The 27676-nt window shown below is 41.1% G+C and overlaps 1 protein-coding gene across 1 annotated transcript in view; it reads right to left on the minus strand.

Annotated features, from left to right (window-relative positions):
• The window catches only part of ELF1 (E74-like factor 1 (ets domain transcription factor)), a 32326-nt gene extending 4857 nt beyond the window's left edge, over nt 1-27469 (minus strand). The window contains exons 1-7 of the mRNA XM_010179339.1: nt 27425-27469; nt 25128-25302; nt 17399-17506; nt 16645-16809; nt 11726-11809; nt 8590-8782; nt 6979-7446 (exon numbers count right to left, since the gene is read on the minus strand). Coding sequence (XP_010177641.1) covers nt 6979-7446; nt 8590-8782; nt 11726-11809; nt 16645-16809; nt 17399-17506; nt 25128-25302; nt 27425-27469 — 1238 coding nt within the window. The remainder of the gene's footprint in view (nt 1-6978; nt 7447-8589; nt 8783-11725; nt 11810-16644; nt 16810-17398; nt 17507-25127; nt 25303-27424) is intronic.
• Nucleotides 27470-27676: the final 207 nt, after the last annotated feature.

Here is a 27676-nt window from a genome sequence, read left to right on the forward strand (position 1 = left end):
AAAAGAACAAGAACATTGAGCAACAGGGATGAAAAGGAAATGCTGCCATAAAACAGTCTGGTTACAACGGAGAAAAGAATGACAAAAATTCTGAAGTCATTTTAGCTTAGCAGAAAATGATCATCTATTGCTTGGTCCATTTGTTACTATTAACAGCCTAGAATTGTGGAGAATCTTATTAGCTCATCAAGAGGTACCTAGTGATAAAGCAAGCTAAGTCACAGGCAGGAAAAACAAGTTTATTCATGGTAATTTAAGTGAAATGTACGAAATGGAGAAAGGGAGAAGATATCAAAAAAATACTGAAGCTACAAGCCAAGGTAAACAAAGCGTTTCAGAGCACAATAAGAAAATGAAAAAAGGCAATATTAAGAAATACATAGAGAGAGGTAACAGAGGAGAATTCCCTCTCCAGCATACACATTGTTCAACCTATGGCTATAGGGGACAAGATAGCCTTGAGATAAATGGGCAAATTTCCAGGGAGCTTCCCAATTTGTTCAACTGAATGCTTGCAAACAACTCATTCCAGAAAGCTAGGAAGAGCAGGAAGGTGCAGGGCTGGGATGTGCTGTTAAGAGCTGCTTCAGATGCCCAAGTTGAGGCAATCTCTTTGGAGTGACGACAGGAAGCATCAGCCAAATGCAACTCAGGAGCTCTGCCCGCACTGCAAACTGCTCCACAGCTGCACTCCTGCACATGATCCTCAGTCATCAGCAATCTTGTCAGTACTTCACCCCAGCTGGCCCTTCTAGAGCATGAGCCACCCTGACAGGAGCTGCTAAGCTAGGGGGAGATGTCCATCAGAAGTAGAAAGACATTTGATGCCTTCATGCCCAGTGTGAACACAGCTTCATCTGAGGGCAGAAGTTGCCTGTTCTTGTCTAGCTCTTTGTCTGGACAAGATGGTCTCTTATGTCATGAGGACAGAGGACTCGGCTCCCAAGTCCAGTGTCCTTTTTACTGACCCACATAGTCTTACAAGTCTTCTTTCCAAAACTTTTCAACACTGCACACTCACCCGAACTGAAACTCAGAAACTATGCTACTAACAGAGACCTGCAGAAACACCACCTCTTTTGACAGTGCCAAAGACATGGAAAGAGAGCTCCTGTGGACAGCTTCTCTTTATGCAGAAACAAAATTAATCTGTCAAGCTGACTCTGAAGTCCCTTCTGCTGTAAGCAGCCTTCTTCCTACCTACTGCAGAAATTAAATCAGAAATGGGCTTCTAGTGCAGGCCTTCCTTTAGAGCATGAAGACGCCAACTTGTACCAACAGAAGATGACTGTCTACCTGCAAACAGAAGCAAAGCCCGCCCACCAATGCTGGCTGATCAAATAAGGCTTTCCAAATATTAGCCAGGAGTAATTTCTGATTATCCAGAATTCCTCAGCAGGCATCATATTCCTTCACTCACATTTCCTATCAAGTCCCAGGGAGCACCAGTGAGCTCTTTACAGAGACCGACACCTCTGATGGTTTTTATTCAGCATACTCATAGGGATGGCAGAGGAGCAATGGGCTACAACATTAGCTGACATCATGAGGATTTGACTCTCATGCTTATTCAGGGAAAAAGAAGTGAAAGCAGATGGTCAATGTAAAATCTCAGTAGGACAGTGCCAGATTGCCTCCCTGTGTCTGTGGTTACACAAGCTCGAGCTAAATCAATATAGATAGGGTGTAAAGTATGATCACAGAACATAATGGTGACATTCACTGCACAACTAACACAAGCTAACATCTGTGCATGGCACAAGATGAAGATACTTCATGTGAAACAGCAGCTGTAATCACATTTTCAGAGTTGATAAACTCACACCAGACAAATCTGTCTATTTTTCAGCATCAGCATAACTGCAGTCGGACCACCAATACATCATAGCTTGGACACAGAAACAGATTATGGAAGAATAGCAAAAGGATGCGTGTTTGCCTGGGGTAGACACGAATTTCAAAGGTAATTCCCTCTGCTTATCCACTGTGTTGGCATAGTGTTGACTTCCTCAATGTTCTTACACAGAACGCTCATGCCCAGAAGAAAGACTGTTCACCTTCAGCTACTTCCTTCCTTCTCCTCTTGAATGAGGATCTTGCCACTGTGGTCCACGCTTGTGTCACCTTCAGGAATGAATTACTGCAAGGTCTTCTACCCAAAGGCTGCAAAAAGGTGAAAGCTGTGGCTGATTTGTATGTAGCAGTTCTCCAGTTCAGAAGTGAACGCACACAGAGCACATCCCACTGGTCCTCTGTGGCCTGCGTTAGCTTTTTCCCCAGGTGCAGAACAGAGTCAGATACTGCTCTTCTAACATGCTCTGTCCAAGCTATCACAATGACAACTTGAAAATACAGGAAAGAAACAATAAACTGGATTTTGATGAAAACGTTGTGTTTAAAACCTGAATTCTGCTAAAGCACTGCACAGAATCTGTTAGCAGTCAACTAATGGCAAGTTTCCTGCTACGCAGAGCTGCCAGCTAGATTCAGCTATGGCTCATACAGTGTTAACAAACAGAGACACAGAATTTTAAATTACTTGCAATAAGATCTTCTTTGAACTGTTAGTAACATGAGAGCCTCTTTTCACTCCATCCACAAGCCATTCCATCTTAAATCACTACTACTCTTGATAAAGGCAAGTGAAAATGCCTCTCTACCTGCAGCCCCAGTCATTTAAGGGAGTAATTGAATTTCCCAGACATGGACACTTGAGAGCCCCGTACGATGTCCTAGTCAAGGAAAAGTCCCTGGTCTTACAGGTGACATACACTTTCTGCAGCAACAGAAAGGATGCCCTTTACACTCAAAATGACCCAATGAACGTGGAGCTGAATCCCAGGCCTACGTCAGTGCCTCTGAATCCCAAATTAAAACAGAGTTACTTCAATAAACCAGAACCTCTGGTTAACCTCTGTCAGTTATTCTGGTTTAAACTGAACAATTTTACAGGCGCTGAATTCAAAGACTTTTTTAAAAAAGCTGGCTCATTGGAAAAAGTTAGAAACAAAATGCTCATCCAGAGAGGCATTTTTATTTTTGTCTTATCACTGGAAACAGGCGGCGCCAAATTCAGCTCCCGGTTACACGACTGGAGACTGCAGTAACTGAGCCAGAGTGGTCAGACCTGCAGAGCGGTGAGTTTCCAACTCTGAATATTCCCACTGGGGATACTGGATGTCTTTCCCGGTCTGCAAAACCCAGTTTGCATGGCCTGACCCTGCTCTTGCCCCCTTTCCCAAGCTTGGGGTAGCACCACACCACAGCCTTTCTTGTTTAAGCACTGGGGCTGAAGAAGAAGCACCTACCCCTGGTAAGCAACACTTCTGGTCTCCCCTGCATACAGCAGCCAAATTGTTAAAAAGCCAATTGTTTTGACCTCTAATATCCACAATATTTTCTCTATAGTATGTGGTCAATCCCATAATTAATTTTCTTCTCATAACACAACAGAAGCAAATTACTGCAGAGGGAAGAACATTGATTTCCGTGAAGAAGAGAGAAGAACATTTATATGAATAAAACTTTAGAAGCTACATTATGTAAGACAAATTATATGGGTCTAAGATGTTTGTGCTTCAAAGCAGAGCCCAACCACTAACCAGAACAGGTCAGAAAAACTCTCGAGGATAACTCCCAAAGCCTGGTGGCCCTTTCTCCCAAATGTCCTTGACTGCCTATGTGCCCCAATCTCTGAACAGCGACTGGCAACCAGTGTTGCTATTTGTCCTCATGCTTCCTTATAAAACTACTATAAAGTGACTCCAACCACAGCCTCACAGAGAGGTGCAAACATCAGATTTGTCAGCTTTTGTTCTACAATGGCAATTGTACATGCTGTACATTTTCAAATCACGTAGACCACTCATTTCATCCTTATGGAAGCTCCACTGCATTCAAACCATGTACAAAAATAGGTTCATCTGCTAGAGACTTATGGCTGCTTGAACAAACCAACCCAAAATCCAGTTCCTTTGTTTTAGCCTTATTATAAAACAAGACCCAAAATATATGCTCCAAAAAATGTTCAGTGTGTCCTACCTCACCAAACTATTTGAAGTTTGCATTTTGAAACTGAGCAGAAATGTATCTGTCATAAATTGTATTTTGAGAGCCTGGAATGGGTAGTGCCCAGGACTCATCAGCACCTTGGTTTTCAGCTTGGCCCATCCTGGTTAAAAGCGCACACAAAAAAATTTGAGGTTGTGGTTCTTATTTTCATTGTAACTGCTCACACACCTTAGTACATTCTTTCTTAATTCACGATACTTCTACACCATTCAGTAATTACGTACTCTACCGAAAAGATCCAATGGGTCTTTTTATATTCCTTCACCTGAGACACTGTCATCTTGGCCAAGGAAGGTGCAATTAAGACTTCATGGAATAACATTTTAAGTTACTAACACAGGATTAGTTCCAATGCAATAGAGAACACTCAGGCTTTAAGGCCTTTACTTCACTGGAACTTGACACGTGTATCAACTCCACTACTTTTTTCCCCTTAGCTCATTGCCCAAGGTCCGATTGTGAAACACCATGATGCAATAACTGATGTCCTAATGTCACTGAGCAGCTTTCCAAATGTTAGGCTGGACTTCTTGCTGCCAGCCTTATTAGGTCTTAGAGATACTTCTGTTTGTTGTTGCCATTTTTTATAACCTCTACACTGTTGACATGATTTTGATATGTAATCTACTGTGGGTCTAGCCTAGAGCTATTTAACTCTGTAAATTGCTGAACTCTTGCCCATGGATGTTTAATAGCATTATTCTACTGACTTAAATGGTACTGCAGAGCTTCAGTTATGTCTGTCTATATTCATTTCCTTTCACTGTACTACACTAGTCACTTTTTATAACTTACAAGTAATTAAATCCTTCATCAACCCTGAAATCACAGGATTGCATTGTACAGAGTAGCTTCGTTCTAAGCTTTAAAAAATTTCAAGATGTCACCTTGATGAAGATTTTTATTAATTTTCTAAATTAATTCAAAAATGGTTGGTTAGGGGTTGCTTTGGTCAAATTCTTCATCATTATCTTTCACACAAACTCCTGATCAAATATAACTCTTCCCTCCGCTCTGTGCATCTTGAACTAATTCTAGTTGGTTACGACAATAAGAGAAACACAATTTGATTTCAAATTTTAGAATTAAAAGGCAAATGAAAATAGATTTTGTCTCTTAAAAATCGTTACTCTTTCCAGTTTGTTTTACAGTGCTTACAAGTAACTATGAAAAGGATTTTTGCTTTCATGGCTCAATGATTTCATGGCTCAATTCCCTTGCAACCTTACTAACCAGTCAATTTCTCTTTTCAGTGTGAATTTTTCATATTGCAGCATAAATGAAAACATTGCATATTTTTTTAGAAAATAAAAGGATTCAAACTAGGAAGTCAAGGGATAATTTTAACATTTGGGGTTTTTTTTCCCTTAAGGAAAAAAGGGATAATATAACTTTTTTTCTTGATGAAAGTTGCAGTCTTGGGTTTGTCATTTCCTATATATAAATCTTCAGCTTCCTCAACTATTTGGTTACCTCTAGAAACATTTCATACTGATTCTATTATATCAGACACTGGAGGCTGATATAAAGAGTTTCAGTTCTTCTTTCAGTTCTTCTGAAAATCCTTGCTGTTACTGCTGTTCTGGATTTTCTTTTTATATGAGTGGAGCTTTAATAACTGACTAACTTTTACAAACATCCCCTCTAGTAGCAGAGATGAGAGATCAAAACTTATTCCTTGAAAAAGGAAGACATTATTTGGTCTCATTCATGTTATCACTTACTTCTGACAAAATTGCATGGTTAACCCCAGATAGTCAGTACCACTTCAAATCTATCGGTGGCTCTGGATGTACTTTTCAAAGGAAAGAACAGAGGAAGGGAGCAGGAAATAGCTTTATTCCATTTTGTGGTACAAAATGCCAAACACTGTAACAGTGATGTTAACAGAGCAAATCTCAAAGAAAAAAAAGTTATGTTCATAGAATCACAGAACGGTTTGGGTTGGAAAGGACCTTGAAGATCATCCAAGTCCAAGCCCCTGCCATGGGCAGGGACACCTCCCACCAGACCAGGTTGCTCAAAGCCCTGTCCAACCTGGCCTTGAACACTTCCAGGGAGGGGGCATCCACAACTTCCCTGGGCAACCTGTGCCAGTGTCTCACCACCCTCACAGTAAAGAACTTCTTCCTCAGGCTAGCGTAAAACCAGGGGTAAATGACTGCTTTTAAAGACTCTTCAATTCAGATGGTGCTGCTAACACAGGTAGGTGCAAAGGAGCCACAATGCTTAAATGCTGTGTAGTGTTAGCCAGCTGAATTAGAAATTACCCATGGAAGTATGACTGACTCCCAGAATAGTCTGCACATACTCAACTCCCATGAGATTACTCTGTTAATTGTTTTCTACAATCAAAAGAACACACTCTTGTAACAGCAGCAAAATGTTAAGAGTAGATAACGCGGAGCTTTTCCCTGTTGTAGCTGGGGACAACACAAAAGATGAAAGACATGGCAAAAAATGCTTCAGAAGAAAAATTAAGAACCAAGAAGGAAAATCTTTTTGAAGGAATCATGCAGACACACCATGTATAATTCAAAAGTGACGACACCAAACGGTGAAAAAGCAGAGCCATGAAAATAACAGCCTCTGCTGCGGGACAGAACTGATGATACCAATTTTAAAGAAAAGTTGTGTATTTTTCTGCTCTCAAGGATTTGCATCAGGCCTAATACCACAGGACAGACAAGCTTTCCTCCACCGAAGGCAGAGCATTTCTGAGCGCATACATCGCAGTACGCTGCAGTAACTCCCAATTCCTAGGATCAGCAACAAAGATGCTGTTTCACTTCGACTGAACCAGGAAATGAGCAACATTTTGAAGCACAACAAAGAATCTGGTCTATCTAGCCATCATCCAGTGCATTTATTATTATTCACACATTTATTTTCTGTACATTTTCTTACCTTATATTCTGAACCGAAGGATTTAACGTTTCATCCGGAACATTACTGGTTACAGCTGCATGTCCTTCCGCGAGGGGCTGCAATGGCTGCATTACGTGAACTGTCCGAAAAAGCTGCGTGGGATGTACTGGCTGCGGAGACTGCATTGTCCTCAAAACTTCTGAAGTCAAGCCAGGTGTCTGCCGCTGCACAACCTCTCCGTGCTCCTTCAGCTTAGCAGGCTTTGCGTTTCCTGTTTTGAGCACTGCGGTTGAGCCTCCCTTTGTTCCCGTGTTCGTGGACGCTCTAGACCTGCTCGATTGGTTTCTGTTGGCCACAGGAGTTGAGAGCAGACTTGAATCTGATGATTCAGTGCTAGGGCTTGCGTCCTCATCATCTATATAGACGAGATCTTTTGGCATTTCTTTAAATTGATAGACTAGGCGCTGACCTTCTACTTTAGCCAGTATTCCTCTTTGGTAATAGTATCTGTGTAAACCATACACACATCAAGTTACACAGCGTTTTTTGCCAAAAAAAACAAATAAACAAACAAAAAGGCAACAGCCCCCACAGACAGTAAGACCAGCAGTAATGAGTAGAAGCTTAATGTTCAATATTTCAAGAGCCTAGTTTCTTCATGATAAAGGAATGGCCAATTTAATAGCGTAATTTCTCCTCAAACAAATTTCTTTTACTAGTATTTCTTGTCACCTTTAATTGCAGCATCAAATAATTGAGGAGGAAGAGAACTCCATGACTTGGCAGCTCTGTTATCAACTGATAACTGACATCTCTTTAAAAAAGTTGCACAAAACTTGCCATTCTCCCCTGGACTCATACAGCTCTTTCAGTTACCTGAATTCATGCTTATTCACCAGTGAGCACAGGCAGACGTTTTAGCTACGACAAAGCAAGGGGAAAAGAACAGGAGAGCACTGCTTCTGTTACATTTACAAATTAACATGGCAATTTGAAATTATGCACACCAAGCTGAGGGGTGAAGAGAAGTGAAATGTATAGCTGCTCAGTTGGAAAATGACACATCAGCAGGTAAGACTGAAGCTCACATCACCCACACTTGTGGATGTCCGCTTATTTTGCACAGTCTTTTCTGCAAAAATGTGAAAAACCCCAGCCCGATGGGCAGAGGCATGTGATGTTTTAAAAGTGTCTGTACACGTAAGTTCAGAGAAACACACACAGACTTGAATTCTAAAACTGTATCTTCCACTGGAAATGGGATCACTTGCAAGAAGCAGAAATAATTTCATTAATACACCTGAATTCAGGATTTTTTTGAGAAAACATTCACCATTTATGTAAAAGGCTTGGCCTACTTGGAATCTGAAGTCTCTTACTTTGTCCGTGGCTAGTTGTGAAAATGCAGTTTTTGCAGCAGCACTGAAAATGTCTGATCTGAGACTGAAGGTTGAAGCTTTGGGGTTGAAGTTAGTAAGGGTTACTTTGAGTGACCTTATTTATTTTGCTTCTCAAGTAACAAATAACTTCTCCATTTCCCAAATTGATAGAACATTATCCCTTTACTGTCGGTACACAAATTAGAAGAGACATTTAATGCATGCAAACACTAAGGCAACGAAACCAGTCTATTATAAAAAATGCACGTACCTGAGAGCTCTACCCATTGTTTCATAATTCATGTCTGGTTTATTTTTGTGTTTGCCCCACAACCTGGACACAGCCTTGGAATCTACCAGTTTGAAAATGCCCTTCTCTCTTTGAGTCCATTTGATATATTTAGGACATGTAGCTTTGTCCTGGAGCAGTGCTAGTAAGAACTCCCAAAGATAAATTGTATTTCCTAAAAGAAAAGAATTTCAGGATACAGAAAAAAAAATAAATCAGTTGATCATATGTTATTAACAATGTAAATAATCTAAAAATTAAGAAGCTGTACCTTTATGAATACACTGTAGTATATCATCAAGACTAGGAAATACTGATGGAAGTGGATGGGAAGGGATTCTTGTTAGTTATTACAATCTGGGTGCTCAAAGACCATAGCCACTGCCTGTAACCTACAGCTGGGTATCAGCCAAGCTACAGTCACCCCATTCCAACCACCACCACTGGACAGCGTTGGTCACCTCTGCGTATGCTTCCCTCCTGCCTAATCCAGTTACAGAAGCAGTCACTATTGCTTTACCTCGAATAGGAACACGTTCAGGTCCATCCTCTGGAAATGCTGGAAATTAAGCCCTTGCTTAAATACTTTGCTGAATTGAGGTGAGTGTTATAATCCTTTAAAAGGCTAAACAAAACCCTTACTTTTAGCAATTAGATTTATATGGGGCAAGCAGTGGCATATGCTGAGGTAGGCAAACCTTCACAAATAAAGTCCAGAAAAAGATTTTTTTTTTAATCCAGTGAGCACTTGCTGATAGACAACACTCAAATTTCATTTTACAGACAAGCAGCCACAAACACTCCTATATGGAAACCCATCACATCCATTCGGTGTTTACCACATATAAAGAAACAGCATTAAAATCAGAGATTGTGAATACTTAAAACTAGTACAAAATCCACATATTCGTTTTTCCCAAAAGCACATTTAAGGAGTCTAAACTCGTATGACTAATGAGATCCTTTTTCCTGCTTTTTTTAAGGCTTTTGGTGTCTGATGTTCTTTTGGACATTTGAAGCTGCACATAAGCTTCTTAGTGATATGCTGTTAGTCTGAGAAAGGAAAAAAATACTTCTTATGTGAAAGTATCACCTCCCACAAGTAGCCATGCAAAAACACAGCAAGGACAGTGTGCACAGAGCTCTGAAGTTTCACGAAAAAATGATCCCTCATGCACCAGAAGGTGACAGGATCTCTTTTGTTAGCTTCAATTTCACCTGGCAGGTTTTTGAACCTTAATAACCACCAGTCCGAACTTTTTCCAACAAGAGGAGGTGTCTTACAAATTAAAACTCCCATACGACTGTATTATAATCTCTATTTTGCAAATATTCAGCAAAGCCAACAACACTGGCAGTACAAAATCTTAATGGCTCCTCCAGCAGGTGAAAACTTCCAAAGTGAGCATCCCTAGAGAAAAATCACTGCCTTTGCACCAAATGTCTCCCAGCTGACATAAAAGAGTCCTCTGTTTGCCCTTGCACACCCTGAAGGCAAAGGTTAAGACTGCTGAGGCAAGGCACAAAGTGAGCCGGGAGTGAGAGCATTCCCAGCCACTCACCATCTAATCCAGGTTGCTTTTGTTGCAGTCGAGACTCAAAATGCTCAGCTGCATCAGGGCAGTCTGAAAATCTGTCACTGCTTAGCCTCTGAAAATGACTGGGAAGAGGAGCGTCTGCCCCTCTGCTTTACGCATAGGCAGAATTTTTAACCTCCTGTGAGTCACAGCAGAAGAAACATGTAGAAAATTCAGTTTTCTCCATACACCACACCAAATAATTATATGGAGAGTTTGGTATTTTAGCATACACAGATACTGAGAGCCAGGCAACTCTCAGGATCTCCCAGCTGCTTCCTTACCATGGCGGGTTATATTAATATACCTTTTACTTAAATTCTATGTTCTTCAAAATGCTACAAATGCTTTTGTGGTAGCTTTTTTTGTAACGGGTAGTGTTTCAGGCAACATGCTCCTTTTTAATTCCTTCTGAATTAGCAATTTTGTAACAATGAAATATGGCGTATCCTTGCTGTCATCAACAAAAGCATTAGGCCCTTCTGCCTTTTAATTTGTGGCTAGCTGCTTTAGTATTTTCTATTATTTCATTTGAGCACTATTTAAAGGGTTCTCTGATACTCTTCTTTCATTTTTACTTAAAAATCAGGTTTTAATTTAAAGAAAAAAGCGGCAACAATGTATACTGAAAATTGCTGGCATTAGCCTGTTAAATATTTATGGCTTGCAAACAGGTCTTTATTTCCTGTGAGTCCAACATTCTTATGTCACCACCTTCCAGGTTTGGCTGGGCTTCTCTTCTGACAAATACTGAACGCAAATCAGTCGCAGGCACTTGTGGTGACACAAGGGAGGCTCATTTCCAGCTCCCGCTGAGCACAGCAGAATTCGGTGGGGGCTGTGGCGTCAGGGTGCCATTCAAACACCAGCCCGGGCACGGGTGTGGGTGCTGGACCCAACAGGACCCAACCGAGCTGCTGACAAAACTGACAGGCACTGCTGAATAGTCCAGTCTGGAGGAAATTATTTATTGTGTCAGTTATGTGGTATTTATTTTTCTTCTTCCTTTTAAACACAGGAGGAACAAAAGAAGTATCAAAACCCCAAGTTTTCTGCCCAAGTCTTCAAGCTCCATTATAATTCCTCAAAATTTAGGGCTTGGTACTTCCTGCTGCCAACCGGCAGCCCTGATTAGTTCCTTATGCAGAATTAAGACACACACAGATGGAAAAGGTTTTCAAAGATCATCTGTCAAAATAACCACAACGCAAGAAACCCTAATACAATGCAAAGTGCTCCCCAAGACTTCCCTCAAAACACAGCAGCCTCTGCGGGAGCTTGAAGAGTTTCCAAGAACCTTTGCTATTAAAGTGACAAATGGGTTGTTCTCCCTAGGAACTGGGTATTTCACCGAGAAATCTTGTGCACTAAGTTTTCACTTGCCATAAGATGAGATGTTACCTACCTCTTAGCATAAGACCTGGTTTTACGCCACAAGAAAATTAGTGAACACTTTCTTTTTACCTGACAAATGTTTCTCTTTACAGGTCACTCAGAAACAATATTATTTTAAAAACTTCAGTGACAACTCTTGGACTTACCCTTTCCATCTTTGTTTTTCTTTCTCACAGATATGTTTGGAGTTGCAGTAGGGGACTCAGGACGCAATGGTTTTGACTTCTTCCCTGAAATAAACCACCAGTAAGCCAAACTGCAGCTTAAAAAGAAGAAAATAAAAAAGAGCAAGGACCTAAAAGCGAAGAGATTTATTTCCCTGATTCAGAGAGGATTCAGTTTCTTTTAAGTTAGGAGCTCAGCTCTAAGTTGAACTTCTTCAGTTTCTACAGCAGGACTGGAGATCCCCTATGCTCTCAGTGTACTTCTAGTAAAGATTATGCTCAATTTACCAAAGTACCTTGGAAATTTCTGTGGCTTTTTAGGTACTCTTAAGTTTACTTTAGGTACACTTAAAATAGTAGAGATAAGAAGAATAAGCTATTAACTGTGGAAAAGAGTTTGAACAGGAAAAGCCAGAACACTATACAGAACACTATTTTGTTTGCTTGGCACCAAAATGAAATTTAGGGATTAAAACAAGATTGTCTGCTTGTTTAATAGACTGGAAGTCCCCACTGACAGCAGCAAACTACACTGTCACATGAAAAAAACATTTCTCAGTCCTATTGTCTTTTACACCTTTATCAACAGTGGCTACCATAAAGGAAAGCCACTTGTTTGTTTTTTAAGACTCGCAGAACCAGCAACAGGCTCTGAAAAGCCACCAGTTTTTAAAGCCGTAAGTATGGTGGCTCTGTCTGGTGAGGAAGACCGAAAGGAAGAAGTTAGTTACAACTGATGAGAAGACTGAAGAGCACTCATCTGGAAATGTTGAGAAATCAACTGTCTAAGCATAAGTGGAGTAAAATATTTAAGTCATGCTGAAGTATTTTTCAACATAAAAGCTTTGACATATTCCTTTATTAGTTCTCATTCCCTGCAGTGGCAGCTTTTACAGGTAATGTACTTCATCAGAAACCTTCCTTATGAAACAAACAATTCCTCTTATCAGGTTTTGCAGTGACACCTTAGTACACTGACAATACCTACATTACTCACATACTACCTCTGCTCATTTGAGAGGCAGAACAGACCAAGCAGACACAGGACTCAGAGAAATGTAATTCTAATAACCCATTGTCATAATTAAAGATCTAAATTTTAGATCTTTACTCTAAAGTCTCCAAGAGTTTTTGTTCTACACAGGCATGACGAATAGGCCTCTGCAATCCTGTACACTGTGACGTTCCACTTTTGGTTTTGTTTTTAGGGGCTGCTTTAGTAAGGAAGCAGCTCTGCTGCAGAGTAAGCATGAGGGTTTTTCACAACCTGTGAAAAAAAACGCAGCTCAGTGCCAGCCTGTGCTGTTTTCTTATTTCTAGACTTTCAGGTATCTGTAAAGAAGCTACAAGAAACACTGGCTTGAGCATTCATCTTTTAAGTCTTGCTTTTAAGTCTTGCTAAGTCCACCTTTGCACCTTTTCCTTTCTCTCTCTTTTTTTGACAGGGCATGGGGTGGAGGAAGAGCTGGTTAAGCTGGGAGAGCTACAGTGAGGAAACTCTATTAACGCCTGGAGTCCTCTAATTTTCTTGCTTCCATTAAGACAGGATTCACGACTGAGGATGGGACATAAAGTTCATCCATCGCCTCGGCCAGTAATGTCTTCCTTGATTTGAATGAAGATGGGAGGGAGGAAATCCTACAATATTGGGGTTTTTTGTGTATCATCATATGAAAGGATAAAGAACTGCTGGAGCACATTTTTAACAGCATTACTGGTTGCAGAACTGTCTGTTTTCCTTCAAATGTCTAGATGAAGTCACTCCTGTACAGATCAGCTTTTACTGCACAAGAAGTCCCTCAGTCCTTTTCTCCCCTTAGAGTTCTGTTATGGGAAGGCTCTGCCAGGTGCTCATCTCATTTCCCCTCTTGTACAGATGTAATGTATGCCATTAAGGAGTGGGGGTGTTATTTTGATCTAATTAATTACCTTGTGTCCAAATCGGGTCTGAAAACAAAATGAAGGCTTATTAGGTTATGACTGAGCTACCACTGGTCAACTTCAGGGAACACAAATACCAATTACATATAATATATGCACTTGTGATTGGCAGGGGGGTTGGACTGGATGATCTTTTGAGGTCCCTTCCAACTCCTAACATTCTGTGATTCTGTGATCAGAGATAACATAAGTTACTAAGTGAACACTACTGCTACAGCAATTCTAGGCTCTTACCTCAGCCTAGACTACTTCAAGACACCCTATACGGACAATTCTCTACCATCAACCCATCCAAAATCAGTGAAGAATGTGAAACTCATTTACAGAAAGGTATTGATGTTACTGCTCTGTATCTGGGATAGAGATACTTAAGACGAGAGGTTTAGACTACACTGTGAACTATAATTTCCAAGCACTGACTGATACCATCAGAAACACAGTTAACAAAGACACACAAGATACGTTTCCTTTGTTTAAACGAAGATGTTTTTTGAAAGCACATTAAGCGTTAGCACACTTCCTCCTTCGGTTCAATAGAGCACGAATCTGTTACCTTTCAGAGTACATCACTAAAATCCTTTTTAGGAGAGAATTTTACAAAGAGGAAGGATGAAAAATGTGCAAGAGCTAAGCCTTATGTGGGGCTTCTGTAATTTTGTATAACTACTGAATTTATAATTGCTATTTCTACTTTCCTATTTCCATGGTTGCAAAAACAGTTCAGGTTACAAATTCATGCTACAAATCAATTTGATATTTAGAAAGAGAGATGCTCATTCTGATTAAGTATCTTACACCACACCAGAAAAAGTTCCATACATTTTCTTGCACTGTTTTCAGCAGGTTTTGTTTTAAAAAATGTAATGCAAATAAAAATATTAAAAACAGTATATAACTAAAATGCAATGTGTATATAACTTAGGTGACCACCTACTGCCAGATACCTCCCATAGCAAAAACGGGACCGAAGGTATTAGTATAGCAAATTTCCAAGTTTCCTTCTCTGATATTCCTTTGTTTTACCTGTCTTTCTGATCCATCTTTAAGCAGCTCAGACATTCACAAGTGCAAAGGTCATGCTGAACGTGGATTTGGAGCTGAGCAGATGGGTGGATACAGCTCTCCTGCTGCAGCAATAAGGCCCGCAAGAAAAGGAAGCGAAATCACCTCATCACTTCTGGAGAAGTTTTTTGGCAGTGCCATTCTGGCTCAGTTACCCCGCAATGGTCTGCACAGTGCAACCCTACAGGTTTTGCTGATGGGCTACATATGCTAGAAATCTCTAAAATCATGAGCGGTATGGATAAGGCAGAATGGGCACCACCCTCTGCTGCGCCACAAAACTGACCAAAGGAATGGAAACAGACTGCACTTCAAATAACAAACCAAACCAAATCGGAAAAACCCCCACCTACACACTGCAAGTCATGCTAAAGTGCATTACAAAATCAACAATATTTTGCAGTAATTGTTGCATGCCAATGCCTTACAAATGCTTGGACATTTTGAAGTAACACTTCAGCATTGTTCACACAAGACCATCTCCCTCATGAAGCCTCAAGTTCATTGAAAAGCAGTAGTTAATGAAACACTACGTTGATGCATCTTTTCTAGTATTTTTCTGTCCAATGTAACTGTCAAAACCAAACACACGCATTTGCTGTGAAGCAACTGGTTTTCTAACGTTCAGCTAGGCAGGAGGAAGGAGTGGGAGTAAGCAGAAGCATAATACAAAAGAGGGTATCAAGCAAAGAAGTTAACTGTCTGGCAGACAGCGGCTCCTTGTTTTGACCCACATACAGCCAACATTAAAAAGAAGAAAACCAAAAAACCAGTTTAAAATCCTCTTACAGTTTGTTATCTCACAGCAGTGCACACAGCACGGTAATTTCCCCAGCAGCACACTCAGGTCAGCTGCTGGTAAAGCTCTTCTCCAGAGCGGTTTCAGTTCAGTTTTCTTATGGGACTCAGAGCCTTCCCAACCCACACCCATCTCAGCCAGACCTTGTGACACACACAGGACTCAGGAGGCTTCCCCAAGATCTCCACAGGCCGATATGCTCCCTCTCACCAATAAGAGCTCCCAACATTTAGAAGCAGCAGCAAAAATGCACTCTCATTCAGCAGGGGTATGGCTGGGTAGCAGCAGCCATGTTCTGGAAGGTTTTTATTTCACAGGGGAACCTATCAAAGTCCTAATGCTTTGAATCAGCACAGGGATCAGTTCCAGAAACATAACTCTCTGCGTTTATTTTCTTTTATAAAAAATTTGTTGCAACAGCACCTTACATCTGCCTGCGGTGCGTGACTTTTTTTTTTTCCACTCCAGACATCAGCTTCAAGACCTCTGATGTGGTCCACGCTGAAGCAGGGTGAGAAAACAGGAGCAGGTCTGACTAACACCGCTTTGTTTCTCTTTGGCACAGCACGGACCCCAATGAAACATCACTCAGTGGACCATGTGTAAACGTTATCCACTGCAAATGGGACTAACACTTACTACAGCATGCAGCTATTTTAAAAAAATAGAATTAAACCATTCATATTCAAGAAAAGTTAAAAATCCCTCCTTGTTCTCCTCCCATATTCTGAATAGATCAAGTATCTTTAGTTGAATCTAAATAAGAGCTAATTAAAGTACTTCAGGATTCACAGTAATACAAGCTCTATAGCTTGCATTGCAATTCTGCTCTGAAGAAGAAACTATGAACAGGAACAAGCAGAGATTCACATTTTCTGTGGGAGAAGCCAGCATTGGTACCTCTCCAAGATCATCAGTGTCTAAGCACCAGTATCTGTGCTCACACTCCCAGTGAGAAAATGCTTTCTGTGTACTTCTAGCTGAGCACGCTCAGTTACTTTGACCTGACACCCAGAATGGTTCAGACACTCACAGGGCATAAGAGTGTGACACTCACTGCCCTCCTACACCACGCCACTGTGCTCCCGTAGCATCTTACCTTTTTTCTTCTTTGGTTGTTCAAATTCTGGAGTCTCTGGTGATTCGGCGTAAGGGTCTGGGGCCTGGTGAACTTCCACCACCTCAGGGATCCCATCAAGTGTGACTGACACGTGTGTAATAGGAGCCACCATATCATCATCTTCGGTTGCACCAAACATAGTTGCTTAAGGGAAAGGGACAATCAGGAATATTTTCACACATCCACAAGGACTTTTAAAAGCTATTTTTTTTACCAGCAAAAATCCAAACATAGAATAAAATAGAACTCTGACACTTAAGGACTAATTTGTAATGGAATATATCCACCCGCAACATTTTACAGAAGCAGAAGCTCTATTAAATCAGAACAATTTAATGATACAACCCACTCCCCCAAAAAGCACAATTATTGGGTGATCACACATTTTTATTTAGCTTCGAGGCAATCTGCAGATGTAAGTGTATATTCTTTTATCTTAGCAACATAAATAGACTAATCCTCTATCAGCCAAATAAAACACTGCAATCTAAACCACCCAACTTCATTCACACCTTTCCTCTCCTGATTCTTTCCTTACCTGTTCAACTCTGACATGGCAATGAAATCCTTCATTGCATACAACACTGGCTTTCTGATATCCAAACTGTGTACGTAAAGTCTACCTGGAAGCAAAATAACCTTACCAAGTCCATGCAACTGTGCTGCAATCCCTCTTTCTCTCACAAATAAACAAGGCAAATATAGATTGGACTTGCTTTCATAACAAACTTACTTATTCTTTTTTCATCCAACATAGGACCAGGGGAGTCCATATTAAGAAGTGCTTCAGCAGCCTCGATTGTTTCCATTGTTTCATCTCCATTGTGACAAGACGCCTCAACTGAAAGCAAGAGAGAAAAATTAATTACTAATGAGCTACAAACGGGACTTAAAGCTTAACATGGTATTTATCCCTACTTCATTTCTAGGAAAAAAAAAAGTGGTAAACATGGTCTTCTACTAGATGGGGAGCAACAGGTCAGCTGGGGAGAAAATGCACACTGCAATCACTTCATTTATTTAATCCACTACATTTTTCAGGTTGTATGTATGAAAAGAAGCCAAAACCAATACAAACCCTATGTTTCTGATCTTTCAAACCCCTCTTTTTGCTGATCAAGTACATGCAGTAAAACACAACACCCATGAACCCTAAGACACAACACTACCACAAATAATATTCTAGATAGTACTCTAAATAAAACAATATTGCTAATTTCTTCTTATGGTGGTGTAAAGGAAGTGAATTCCATAATTAGGAGACGCTCACCAGAAATATCCTGTCATTCAGCCTCAGGACAGACAAGAAAATATTCCACAACTTCTATTAGAGAGTATATGATCCAAAGGTGTAACTAAAACCTAAACCATTTGTATCCATGGGAATTATACGTAGGGCTCCACAAACACATTGGAAAGCAAACATAAAACATGAAAAGCAATAGAGAAGGCTGGCAAACTCTTCAAAAATTTGGACTCGTAGACCATCTCTCATCAATCTCATGAGGGTGGCCATTAGACAAATTTAAAGCTCTTGAGCATTAATTTATAATTAAGGTCATCTGAAGCTACATACCAAAAAATCCAATAAAATATCATTTTGCAAAATAACAGCTGTCCAAGAATATCACACTGGTTTGACCGGAGGAGTACCTCACCAGGGGATTTTTATTTTTAATTTCAAAATAACCGTAGCATGACAAAGGAGTTAGACGTTAGTTCCTGTACCTGGTATCGTAAACCTTTAGAAACGTTTAAAGCATTCTTTCAGAAATTACTTTTTGTTGTATTGCATGGGCCAGGCTCCCTTATCCTTTGAGGGGGATTTGAAGCGAAGCTGGGGAATTCACTTGCACCTATCAAAGCGGTACAAAGGGCTGCATTAGCATTCCCCTCCCTAGGATACCAACGAACCTCAGTTACTTTCTCAGGCTGTAATGAGTCAGCTTCACACCCTCTCTCCCTGCTCAGCTTTCAGGAATTTCGGGTGGGGCAGTCATAAAAACATAAAAAAAGAAAAAGAAAGGAGGCTGACTGACAGAGCAAGCAAAAATGCACCATAAAACACAGCACAATGACCTTGCAACATTCCTCCTTCACATAAAAGCATGAGGTTTATGCCAGAATTTCTATACTTAAAAAAAAAAATCGTATTAACAAAGCACTCAGCTCACTAGCACAAACAATCACCAATTAAATAAAGGAAACAAACCAAAAAACCCCAGTTTCACCCCAAATATTTACAGCTACAGCCATGGTACCAGTAGGAAAAAGGGCAAAGATGAATGCAGACATTTGCGGATCAGTCCTATCTCCTCCACCCAGCTGTGATTTACAGGCAGCACACAGAGCTCAGGAGAAGCCTCCTTACCTTCCGGATACTTTGTGACCTTAGTCCTACCATGCCCCAAGCACCAGAGGCTCAGCCTAAGACAGAATAAAGTAGAGGGATGTTGGGAATCCCTGACCACACACCAACTCACCCTGTTGTCTACAGGACCATCCTGAGGAAAAGGACGTGGGGGTACTAATGGATGAGAAGCTGGACATGAGCCACCAATGTGCATCTGCAGCCCAAAAGGCCAACCACATCCTGGGCTGCATCACAAGAAGTGTGGCCAGCAGGGCGAGGGAGGTGATTCTGCCCCTCTACTCTGCTCTGGTGAGACCTCACCTGGAGTACTGTGTCTAGCTTTGGAGTCCCCAACACAGAAAGGACACTGAAGTGCTGGAGTGGGTCCAGAGCAGGGCCACAAAGATGATCAAAGGGCTGGAGCACCTCTGCTACCAAGACAGGCTGAGAGAGTTGGGGTTGTTCAGCCTGGAGAACAGAAAGCTCTGGGGGACCTTACAGCGACCTTCCAATACCTGAAAGGTGCCTATAAGAAAGCTGGGGAAGAGCTGTTCACTAGGGCATGTAGCAACAGGACAAGGGGTAATGGTTCTAAACTAGAAAAGGGTAGATTTAGGTTGGATATTAGGAAAAAGTTCTTCAATATGAGGGTGGTAGATCATGGGAACAGGTTGCCCAGAGAGGTGGTGGAGGCCCCATCCCCAGAGATATTCAAGGTCAGGCTTGATGAGGCTCTGAACAACTTCATCTGGTAACACTGTCCCTGCTTACTGCAGGGGGGTTGCACTGGATGAGTTTTAAAAGTTACTTTCAACCCAATACATTCTGTGATTCTGTGATTTCCCCACCCCATATCTTGCACAGACATTCAGAGAGCTAAGGACCTGCACATTCTGGCTGCCATCTCCAAAGGGGCTTAAGAAATGAGAAATGCAGAGCTGGGGAGGAGGACAGCGTTAAGAGAAAAGGGGAGGTAGTGAGTGTGTGCTGACTTGATCACTTCTGGTTCTACGTTTTATCTGTATGGGAACTTCCCACACCATCTACCACCATAAGACCGTCACCCTAAATATCACACACAGCACTGCCAATGCAGCTGTCATCAGTTCTGACGTAGCCTGAGGGGACGGGAAGGTAACCCACCACAATCCAGCTCAGCTGAAGCCATTGAGCGGGGCTGGTTTACGCTGCCACATACAATTTAAAAGCCAGCAGCAGCACCCCCTCGTTCTCAGAGCTGCAGGTGCAGAGGGTACCTATAATATTTATATAAATAACATAAATGTAGGAATTAATATCATTTGATGCTCACAAAATGTAAGGAGCACCAGCAGTCTATCCACAAAGTGGCAAAAAATAAGTTTCTTAATCACATTAATGTCCCTGCTAACATCCTTCGAGCCTCTTCTTAGATGGTGACTTCACAAGGTGGTTTGAGCTAAATTCATATTTCCCTGCTGCTGAAAAAACAAGGGCTGTGGTTCTGCCTCCCATCTCTGCCCCTGGTTCATGATCCAAACTCCTGTCACTTAACAGAAGCCAGGCTTCACGCTTTTTTTGATCACGCAGCAAGACAATTTAGGTTTTTAAAGTGGCTTAAAAGAAGTGGTTTGGGTTTTACTGGGTTAGCAAGTTGAATTACAAGAACTCAAGATCTAACACAAACAAGGTGTGAAGTACCACACAGAGGAAATGGAGAACCACCTCTCTGTCCTGTGAGCAGCAAGATGCTAATTCATATCACCTGAGACTCAACTACCAAAGGCAAGTCAGTGTCTGCTATGTTAGTGTTTCTCTTAATGTAGCAGAAAGGTGTTCCAATCACAGGCATTCACGATACAGTCACAAATTTAAGAAGAATTAGGATGAAATGGCTTATTTGTTACACTTTGACAAAGTCAGAGCTGAAAGAGTGGTGGTAGAGAAGCATCAGATCGCAAACTTTGTCTTAAACAGGTATAAACTTGAAAAAAAAACAACAAAAACAGGAAAAAAGGAAAAAAAGTAGGAGGGAAAAAAGGAAAGGTAAAAAGAGGAAAGCAAAAAAAGGAATAAGGAAAAAAGGGGGGAAGAGAAAAGGAAAAAAAGGGGGGAAGGGAGGGAACCACACCCAAAAGTAACTTCATTTTTTCCCAGGGTACTCTACCAGTTCTTGTTCATCTGAGCAAGCCACAGCCTCTGTATCTGCCCGCCAATTACAGCCCAATTACTGCGAGCCCAGGTTTGCTGTGAATCAGCAGCGGTGCTAGCGCAAGGCCTGCTCAAACACAGCTTTCTGTGCTGCTCATCCGGTGGAGAACGAAACCACACTGCACTCTGGAAGCTCCCCGCAGGCCTCAGTTCAAAGTCCTGCTTTCCCTGCTCCTGCCTGGCCTCTTTTTTGAGAGCTTTACCCCATTTCCAGCCATCCCGTCCCGCTCCTGTTGCTCCAGAGGGTGGACAACACGAGTCCTTGTCCAGGCCAAGATAAAGGCTGTACTGGGCAGAGCAGTGCCTGAATTCACTGCTGGTTTTACTACAGACAACAACGGGGTTTGCAGAGCCTCGAAGTATCACCAGAAGAAATCTAAGGGTGCTAAAAGTAAAGCTCCCTTTTGCAGAATAGCTAGTTGTTAAATTTAAGTGACTGCTTTTTAATATCAACTGGGAGCTGACTGGTAACTGACACTGGAAAACTGAGTTTAAGAACACAGGTATTTCAGGCGACCCTACCCTTTGTTTTCTTTCTTAAATAAGCCTTTAAAATTTGTAAGGAAAATTGTGTCACTGCGGGGCTATATGGAAAACACTCGCTGTTTTTAACCAGACGCTACAAGCACCGGTGAATAATTTCTTTACAAAATAACTGAAACCTTACCTGTTTTTTTACAATTGGCATCTTGTCAACTAAAAACCCTCACAAATGAACACTGCAAGGTCCTGTTTCCACCTGCCTACTCCTTTGGATTTCGTTGTAGCACCATAAATGATCACAGAAGACGCTGGGTTTGTGCAGGACTGCAGCACCTGACATCTCTTTGCCTTCGTTCTCCTGCCTGACCAGCTTGGCTTGTGCCACAAATGCTAAAATTTCACCAAATGTACAAGCCAAATGCTCCCCAATTTCAAAATGCTGTAAATAACTTCTGAACTGGTTATTAAGCACTGTTATGGATCTATGAAGAAGGACACTTCCAGGCTCCCAACTCAGATAAGGGCACAGGGCATCTAAGCACAAATTTTCTGCTTCTCCTCCCTCACCCCCATAAACTCAGTGCAGCCACTTCCCTGGTCTCATCAAAACAACACCAGAACAGGTGAACAACAAAATGACCGAATTTGATTAACTGTTCTTTTTCTAAATTAAGCTGGCCAGACATGGCAAAGTTAAAAAAAATAAAAATATTAAAAAATGTTTTCAGGAAGTTGCATAATTCAATCAGTTCCTCCCTTCCACGCATCTTGTAATTGTAGGTTACATTTAGATGGTAAATAAAGTGTAGCGAATTGTACCATCTGAAGAGTTGGCCTAGAAGTTATTCTGCAGAAAATATGATTCCCTGTATTTTTCAGAGAAAGAAAACCCAATTCAATATTCCCTTTAGAGATAAAACTTCTCTCAAAGCCAAATGCTCCAATTTATTTTCTTAATCACCCTTTACTACCTGACAGCAATCATTTAAAGTCCCATAATACCGGCAACAAACTGGCCATATAAATTGCCATTGCAGTTTTTCCATGGAAAAGTGCTTTTAAAGAAGACAGTGACAAGTCTGCCTATTCATTATAAAATAATTAAAGCATGAGCATTAACGAAACTGAAAAACTGGTTGTTAGCCATCTTTCAAACAAGGTTTCACACGAAACAGATGTTCTGGTAGTTTTCTGCAGGTTATAATTTACACTACAGGTAAGCCATGTGGCAGCTGTGGTTTTGAAAGGCTGAAGCTACATCCTACAGATGGAAAAAAACTACCAGCTCCCATCATTCTGCAGATAGATCCATAAAAACAAATTGCATCAGTTTCAGGAGACCTACTGCTAATTTCTGTTAGTTTGGGAGAAAAGAGAAGCTTAATACACGACAGAGTCGTAAAACAGTACTGAAAAACTGGTAACTTTAAAAGAAAACAAATCCTGCGTATTAAGCAGCCATTTCTCTGTAATGTTTAGTCACAAATGATGGTGGTTTCAGTTTCGTTTTGCTGTGAACTTCAGGTTTTATGAATATTTTAACATGGAATTAGTACAGTCTTTATAATGTCTGATGCCTTCTCAAAGGCATAATGCAGCAGTAGCCGAAAAGCCCGGTACAAACTTCAAAGAGCAAAACAACATGTTTCACTGCTGAGACCAAACATGCCCCATGAAAACAAAAAAATCAAGACGGGAATTTCAAAGAAGAGAGGGGATAAAAAAAAACACAACAAAAACAGATGAAAACTTGAGTAGGTGGGAAATTTCAGTTACAATTAGATCCACTTCAGAGGCAGCCTACGGCAAACTGCGCTTGAACCGGGTCTTCTCCACAGCAGCCTTGCAGTTCAGCTGCGGGCACGGCCGATGCTTGCCTGCAGCAGGCAGGGAGGTGACAAGGGCTCCTTCCCCAAAGTCCTCTTCTCACCTCCTGTGGGTTGTCTTCGCACCCCATGGTCCCCGAATTCAGAATAATCTCTGCAAAGTGGCAGCTCCAGTTTCCTAAGGACTTTGCCTTTAAAGAAAACCAAAGGGCTTGAACTACAACGGATGATGGGAACAATACCATACTTGTCTGCCTCCAAAATATCCCAGAAACCCTTGGACACCATCGGTTACAAGGATTACATATTTTCAGTCTCTGGCAGCAATTTGCAAACCCTTCTCATGTGACCAGCAGCAAAAAAAAAAAATGTTAACAAGAGCATTCACAAAAGTGGAGTTTCACAATTACTCATGCAAGTAAAAATTCACACACAACATATTACAGCAAATATGGATTCACAAAAATGATCTGCTATGAAAAATTCACACAGCCGCGCTGAGTGGTGCTTAAGTAACACACTGAGGAAATGCCACTTGCAGTGTGAATAATTAATATGAATAGCGAGTGAATAGTTGGCAAGAGGTCTCAACTTGAAATAATGTTTAAGTATGTGAAACCTTCTTGACTAAGCAGCTAACTTATTTGTATGGTCACAGTCTGTTCACAGATAATTCACTACTAAGAAAAAAAAAAAGAGGAGTCACATTTATCAGATAAAACCATTTACTGAGAACAGCCCATGTCAATTTACACTGTGAACTGCTCCTCATGTCAAGTTTTGTCGAGTTTTTGTTCTGCTTTTGGTGGTAAAAGATTGTATCAGGGTATGCCTTTGGAAATATGTCAAAAGCGTGATCGAACCCAGCAAACCATCTCCAGCCCTGGAGAGGGTCCAGCTGTGGAACCTGATGGCTGAAAGAGACACAGAAACAGATCTTCACTTTGTGAAGCGTGTGCCTCACCTTTCAGCCTCAATCTGCAAAAATGCTTCAAATGTGTGCATCCAGTGAAAGCCTGTTTGGTTTGGTTTTTAAGTGACATATTTGAGCTTTCCTCTTGAGAACTGTTTTCTCTTTGGGGCTACCTTTTCTCACAGAATTTACATAGAACATCTGTACTTTCGGCACTAATCATTATAAGAGATCCAAAATGAATACTATGATGAGCATGCTCACACCAGTAAGTCACGTTAACATGCACATTTTATGTCTAATTGTGTACCCTCAGGGAGCTAAAAACAGTACATCTAGTCAAGCTGCATATGCCTGTTTTTTGGTACATACATTTACTCAGGTACGTACCAACCATTAAATAAGAACAAACAAATCCTATGAAGAGCAAAGTAAAAACCCTGTTGGTACTCTGAGCAGGACTCCATCTTAATCTCTGTTGATGGATGAAACTCTTCACCATTATCAGCTGTGGAGCTGGGACTCCAAGCACCTGCTAATGGTATTAAAGCCATTTTCTCTGTCTTGTACAGAATTAACAGCGTTCAATGCTACCATAATTTTGCTTCCCGTTGTTTTTCATCATTAAGCTCTTTCCACCATTAGCCACAACCATCGTGGTGCAAAAACATGGCACAGAAATATTTTAATTGCCAACCTGTGAGGGTGATATCATCATCTTCTATTATTTGCTCTTCTGCGACATCCAGAGAGCTCTCAGTGATCATGTCACTGGGTTCATCCACGCAGGATAAGCCAGAGTAGTTGTGTAGGAGGTCTGCGCTAGGAACATGCTCCACAATGACAGCAGGGAAAATAGATGGATCACCAAGCTGGGAGTGGAAAAGAGAAAATTAAAACAGCGGTAGTTAAACAACATCAAATCCAATTATTTACTGATTAATACTTCAAGAGACCTGTATTACATAATCTGAATATTAAGACTGTCAAGAGGGAGCACCAAAGAATGAAATTATTTTTAGCACATAAAACCAGGTAGCAGCAGTGTCCCATCATAGGCCAGAGGCTGAATATCACTGTGGAATCTAACATAGTGACTTAACTCCAATAGGCAATACCGGACTCCCACAACACTATTTTGCAGCATAAAACCTGACAATATAGAGGAGTGGCACAGCATAATAAACACTAAACTTTGCTGGCAATGATGCTGGGCAAGCACCTTCATCTTTTGCTCTTCCCATCAAGCTGGGGGTGGAGGAGTCCTGTGGTGTCGGGACGGCACCAAGCTCTCACAGGTACCAAGGATCCCACAGGATTCCAGTTGAAGATCACTACTTTAGGGGACACTTGCTACAAGAACTGGGTAGGGAGTGCTTGATATACATACCATAATACTTTCCCCTCTCTAATTCTTATGGCTTTAGTTACTTGACATTACTTCCCCACCCAGTTTTCCTTCCTATGTCTGCTTTCAGACATCGTCCTTCTGTCACGATAGTTATTCTGCATCAGATACAGAAGAAAAGAGGCAGCTGAGCGGTAATTATAATAAGATACAAACTCTCTGAGAAGGCAACCATTCAACAGGAAGAGGTTTTCAGAAAATACCCTTTACTACAGACACAGTACATTCCAAAGCGAGTCTTTTAAAATGACATTTGCAGGAAGAAAGTCACAGCTGATGACAGCAGAGCAGGCTCAAGAAAGTCTAGTGTAACTCTAAGGCTCTCTCATTATGAACATGGCAAGCCTAAAAACAAGAAAACAAACCAAAAAGTTGCTAAAACACGTTTCTGAAAAAAAAACAAAACAAAAAACCCAGTATATGTGCAATTGGTGTCACCTTCCACAGAAGAGCACAGATATGCATGTATCAAGCACACAAGAAAAAAACCCAACTGTATGATTGTGAGCTTGCTTAAGGATTGTTTATGTCTCACAATCTTGCCACTACACACATCACCACCAAGGGAAAACGGTATCAGAGCTATTGACTCAGCACAGACCATGGCTATGGGAGTAGGCCTCTCCTAGGGAAAAGTCTGTAAGAGAAATACTAGAAGTAGAAAGTGCCATTAGAAGTTTTAAAAGGCAGTAATTAGCAGTTTAAATTACTCTGTGTTTAGCAAAACATGTCTTGGCAACAAGTGTGGTAAAGGGCAAACAGGAATACAAGGAAGAACTAAGAAATAAAACTTGTATTTCTATGGGCTTCTATCATGGACAGTCTGCTAAACAACAAAAAAAAACCCAAAAACCAAAAGAACAAAACCAAAACCAAAAAACCTACCAATAACCTACCTAACCTACCAAGCATAAGCTTCAAAATAGAATAACACAGTACAAGATCAATTAAAAAAGTGAACAAAGGGCAGAGCAGTTAAAGCCCTCTCATGCAATCATGTTGCCTAGTGATGAGTGTCTATAACAAACGAAACACAGATAAAACTAATGACTGTCATACATTTTCAGCCCAGCTTCTCAAAGCCCTATTTATGTTACACCCTCCTCATCATTCTGCCGTGAAACCTAATTACAAAAACCCAAGCAACCCTGTGCTACTGAAACACACTTCACCGCTGACCAAAATGTTTCCTGTGGTACTGAACAGTGCTGCTGCCACGCACTTCAGCGGCCGCTGTTTTAGTCTGTATGAGCAGATGTGATGTGCTCTGCAAGGGTAAACTGAATTTTGTCCATGTATAGAAACAGCTATCACACACACACTCCAACATGGTCCCTGTGTCTACAGGCAGAGCAATCCCCATGGCCGGGGAAGGCCTGGTCACTTGTACTCAGTGCCAAACCATCTGAGGAGCTTCCTTCTGAAGAAACCGAAAGACAAGAAATAAACAGAAAAGCATTCACTCGTGGTTAGACACTTTAAATGTGGTTTTCTTTAAAGTAATAACAGTTTTGAACTGGAAGAGTCAGAGTAAATATCACTTCTTGTGGCCTTTCATTTTAAAACTGTTGTTACACTGCTCCCACCTCCACCTTACCGAGGTACAAACTGCGGAACTTCTTTCCTGCCATGGTTGTGAAAAGGAAAGACTGCAACCCATACATAATACGCTTTTAGACAGAAAGGCATTCATGCAACTGCACACAAATGTAATTTGAAACACATTTTTGCAAAAACCGTCATCGCTTTTTTATGTAATATTTGCCCTTGGTTATGATTTCATTCGCAAGTATTTAATTCAGTTTGTAAAAGCTACTACTAAGGTATGCTGATGTGCG

Source organism: Mesitornis unicolor, unplaced genomic scaffold (genome assembly GCF_000695765.1).
Source record: "Mesitornis unicolor isolate BGI_N332 unplaced genomic scaffold, ASM69576v1 scaffold48842, whole genome shotgun sequence".
Lineage (NCBI taxonomy): Eukaryota > Metazoa > Chordata > Aves > Mesitornithiformes > Mesitornithidae > Mesitornis > Mesitornis unicolor.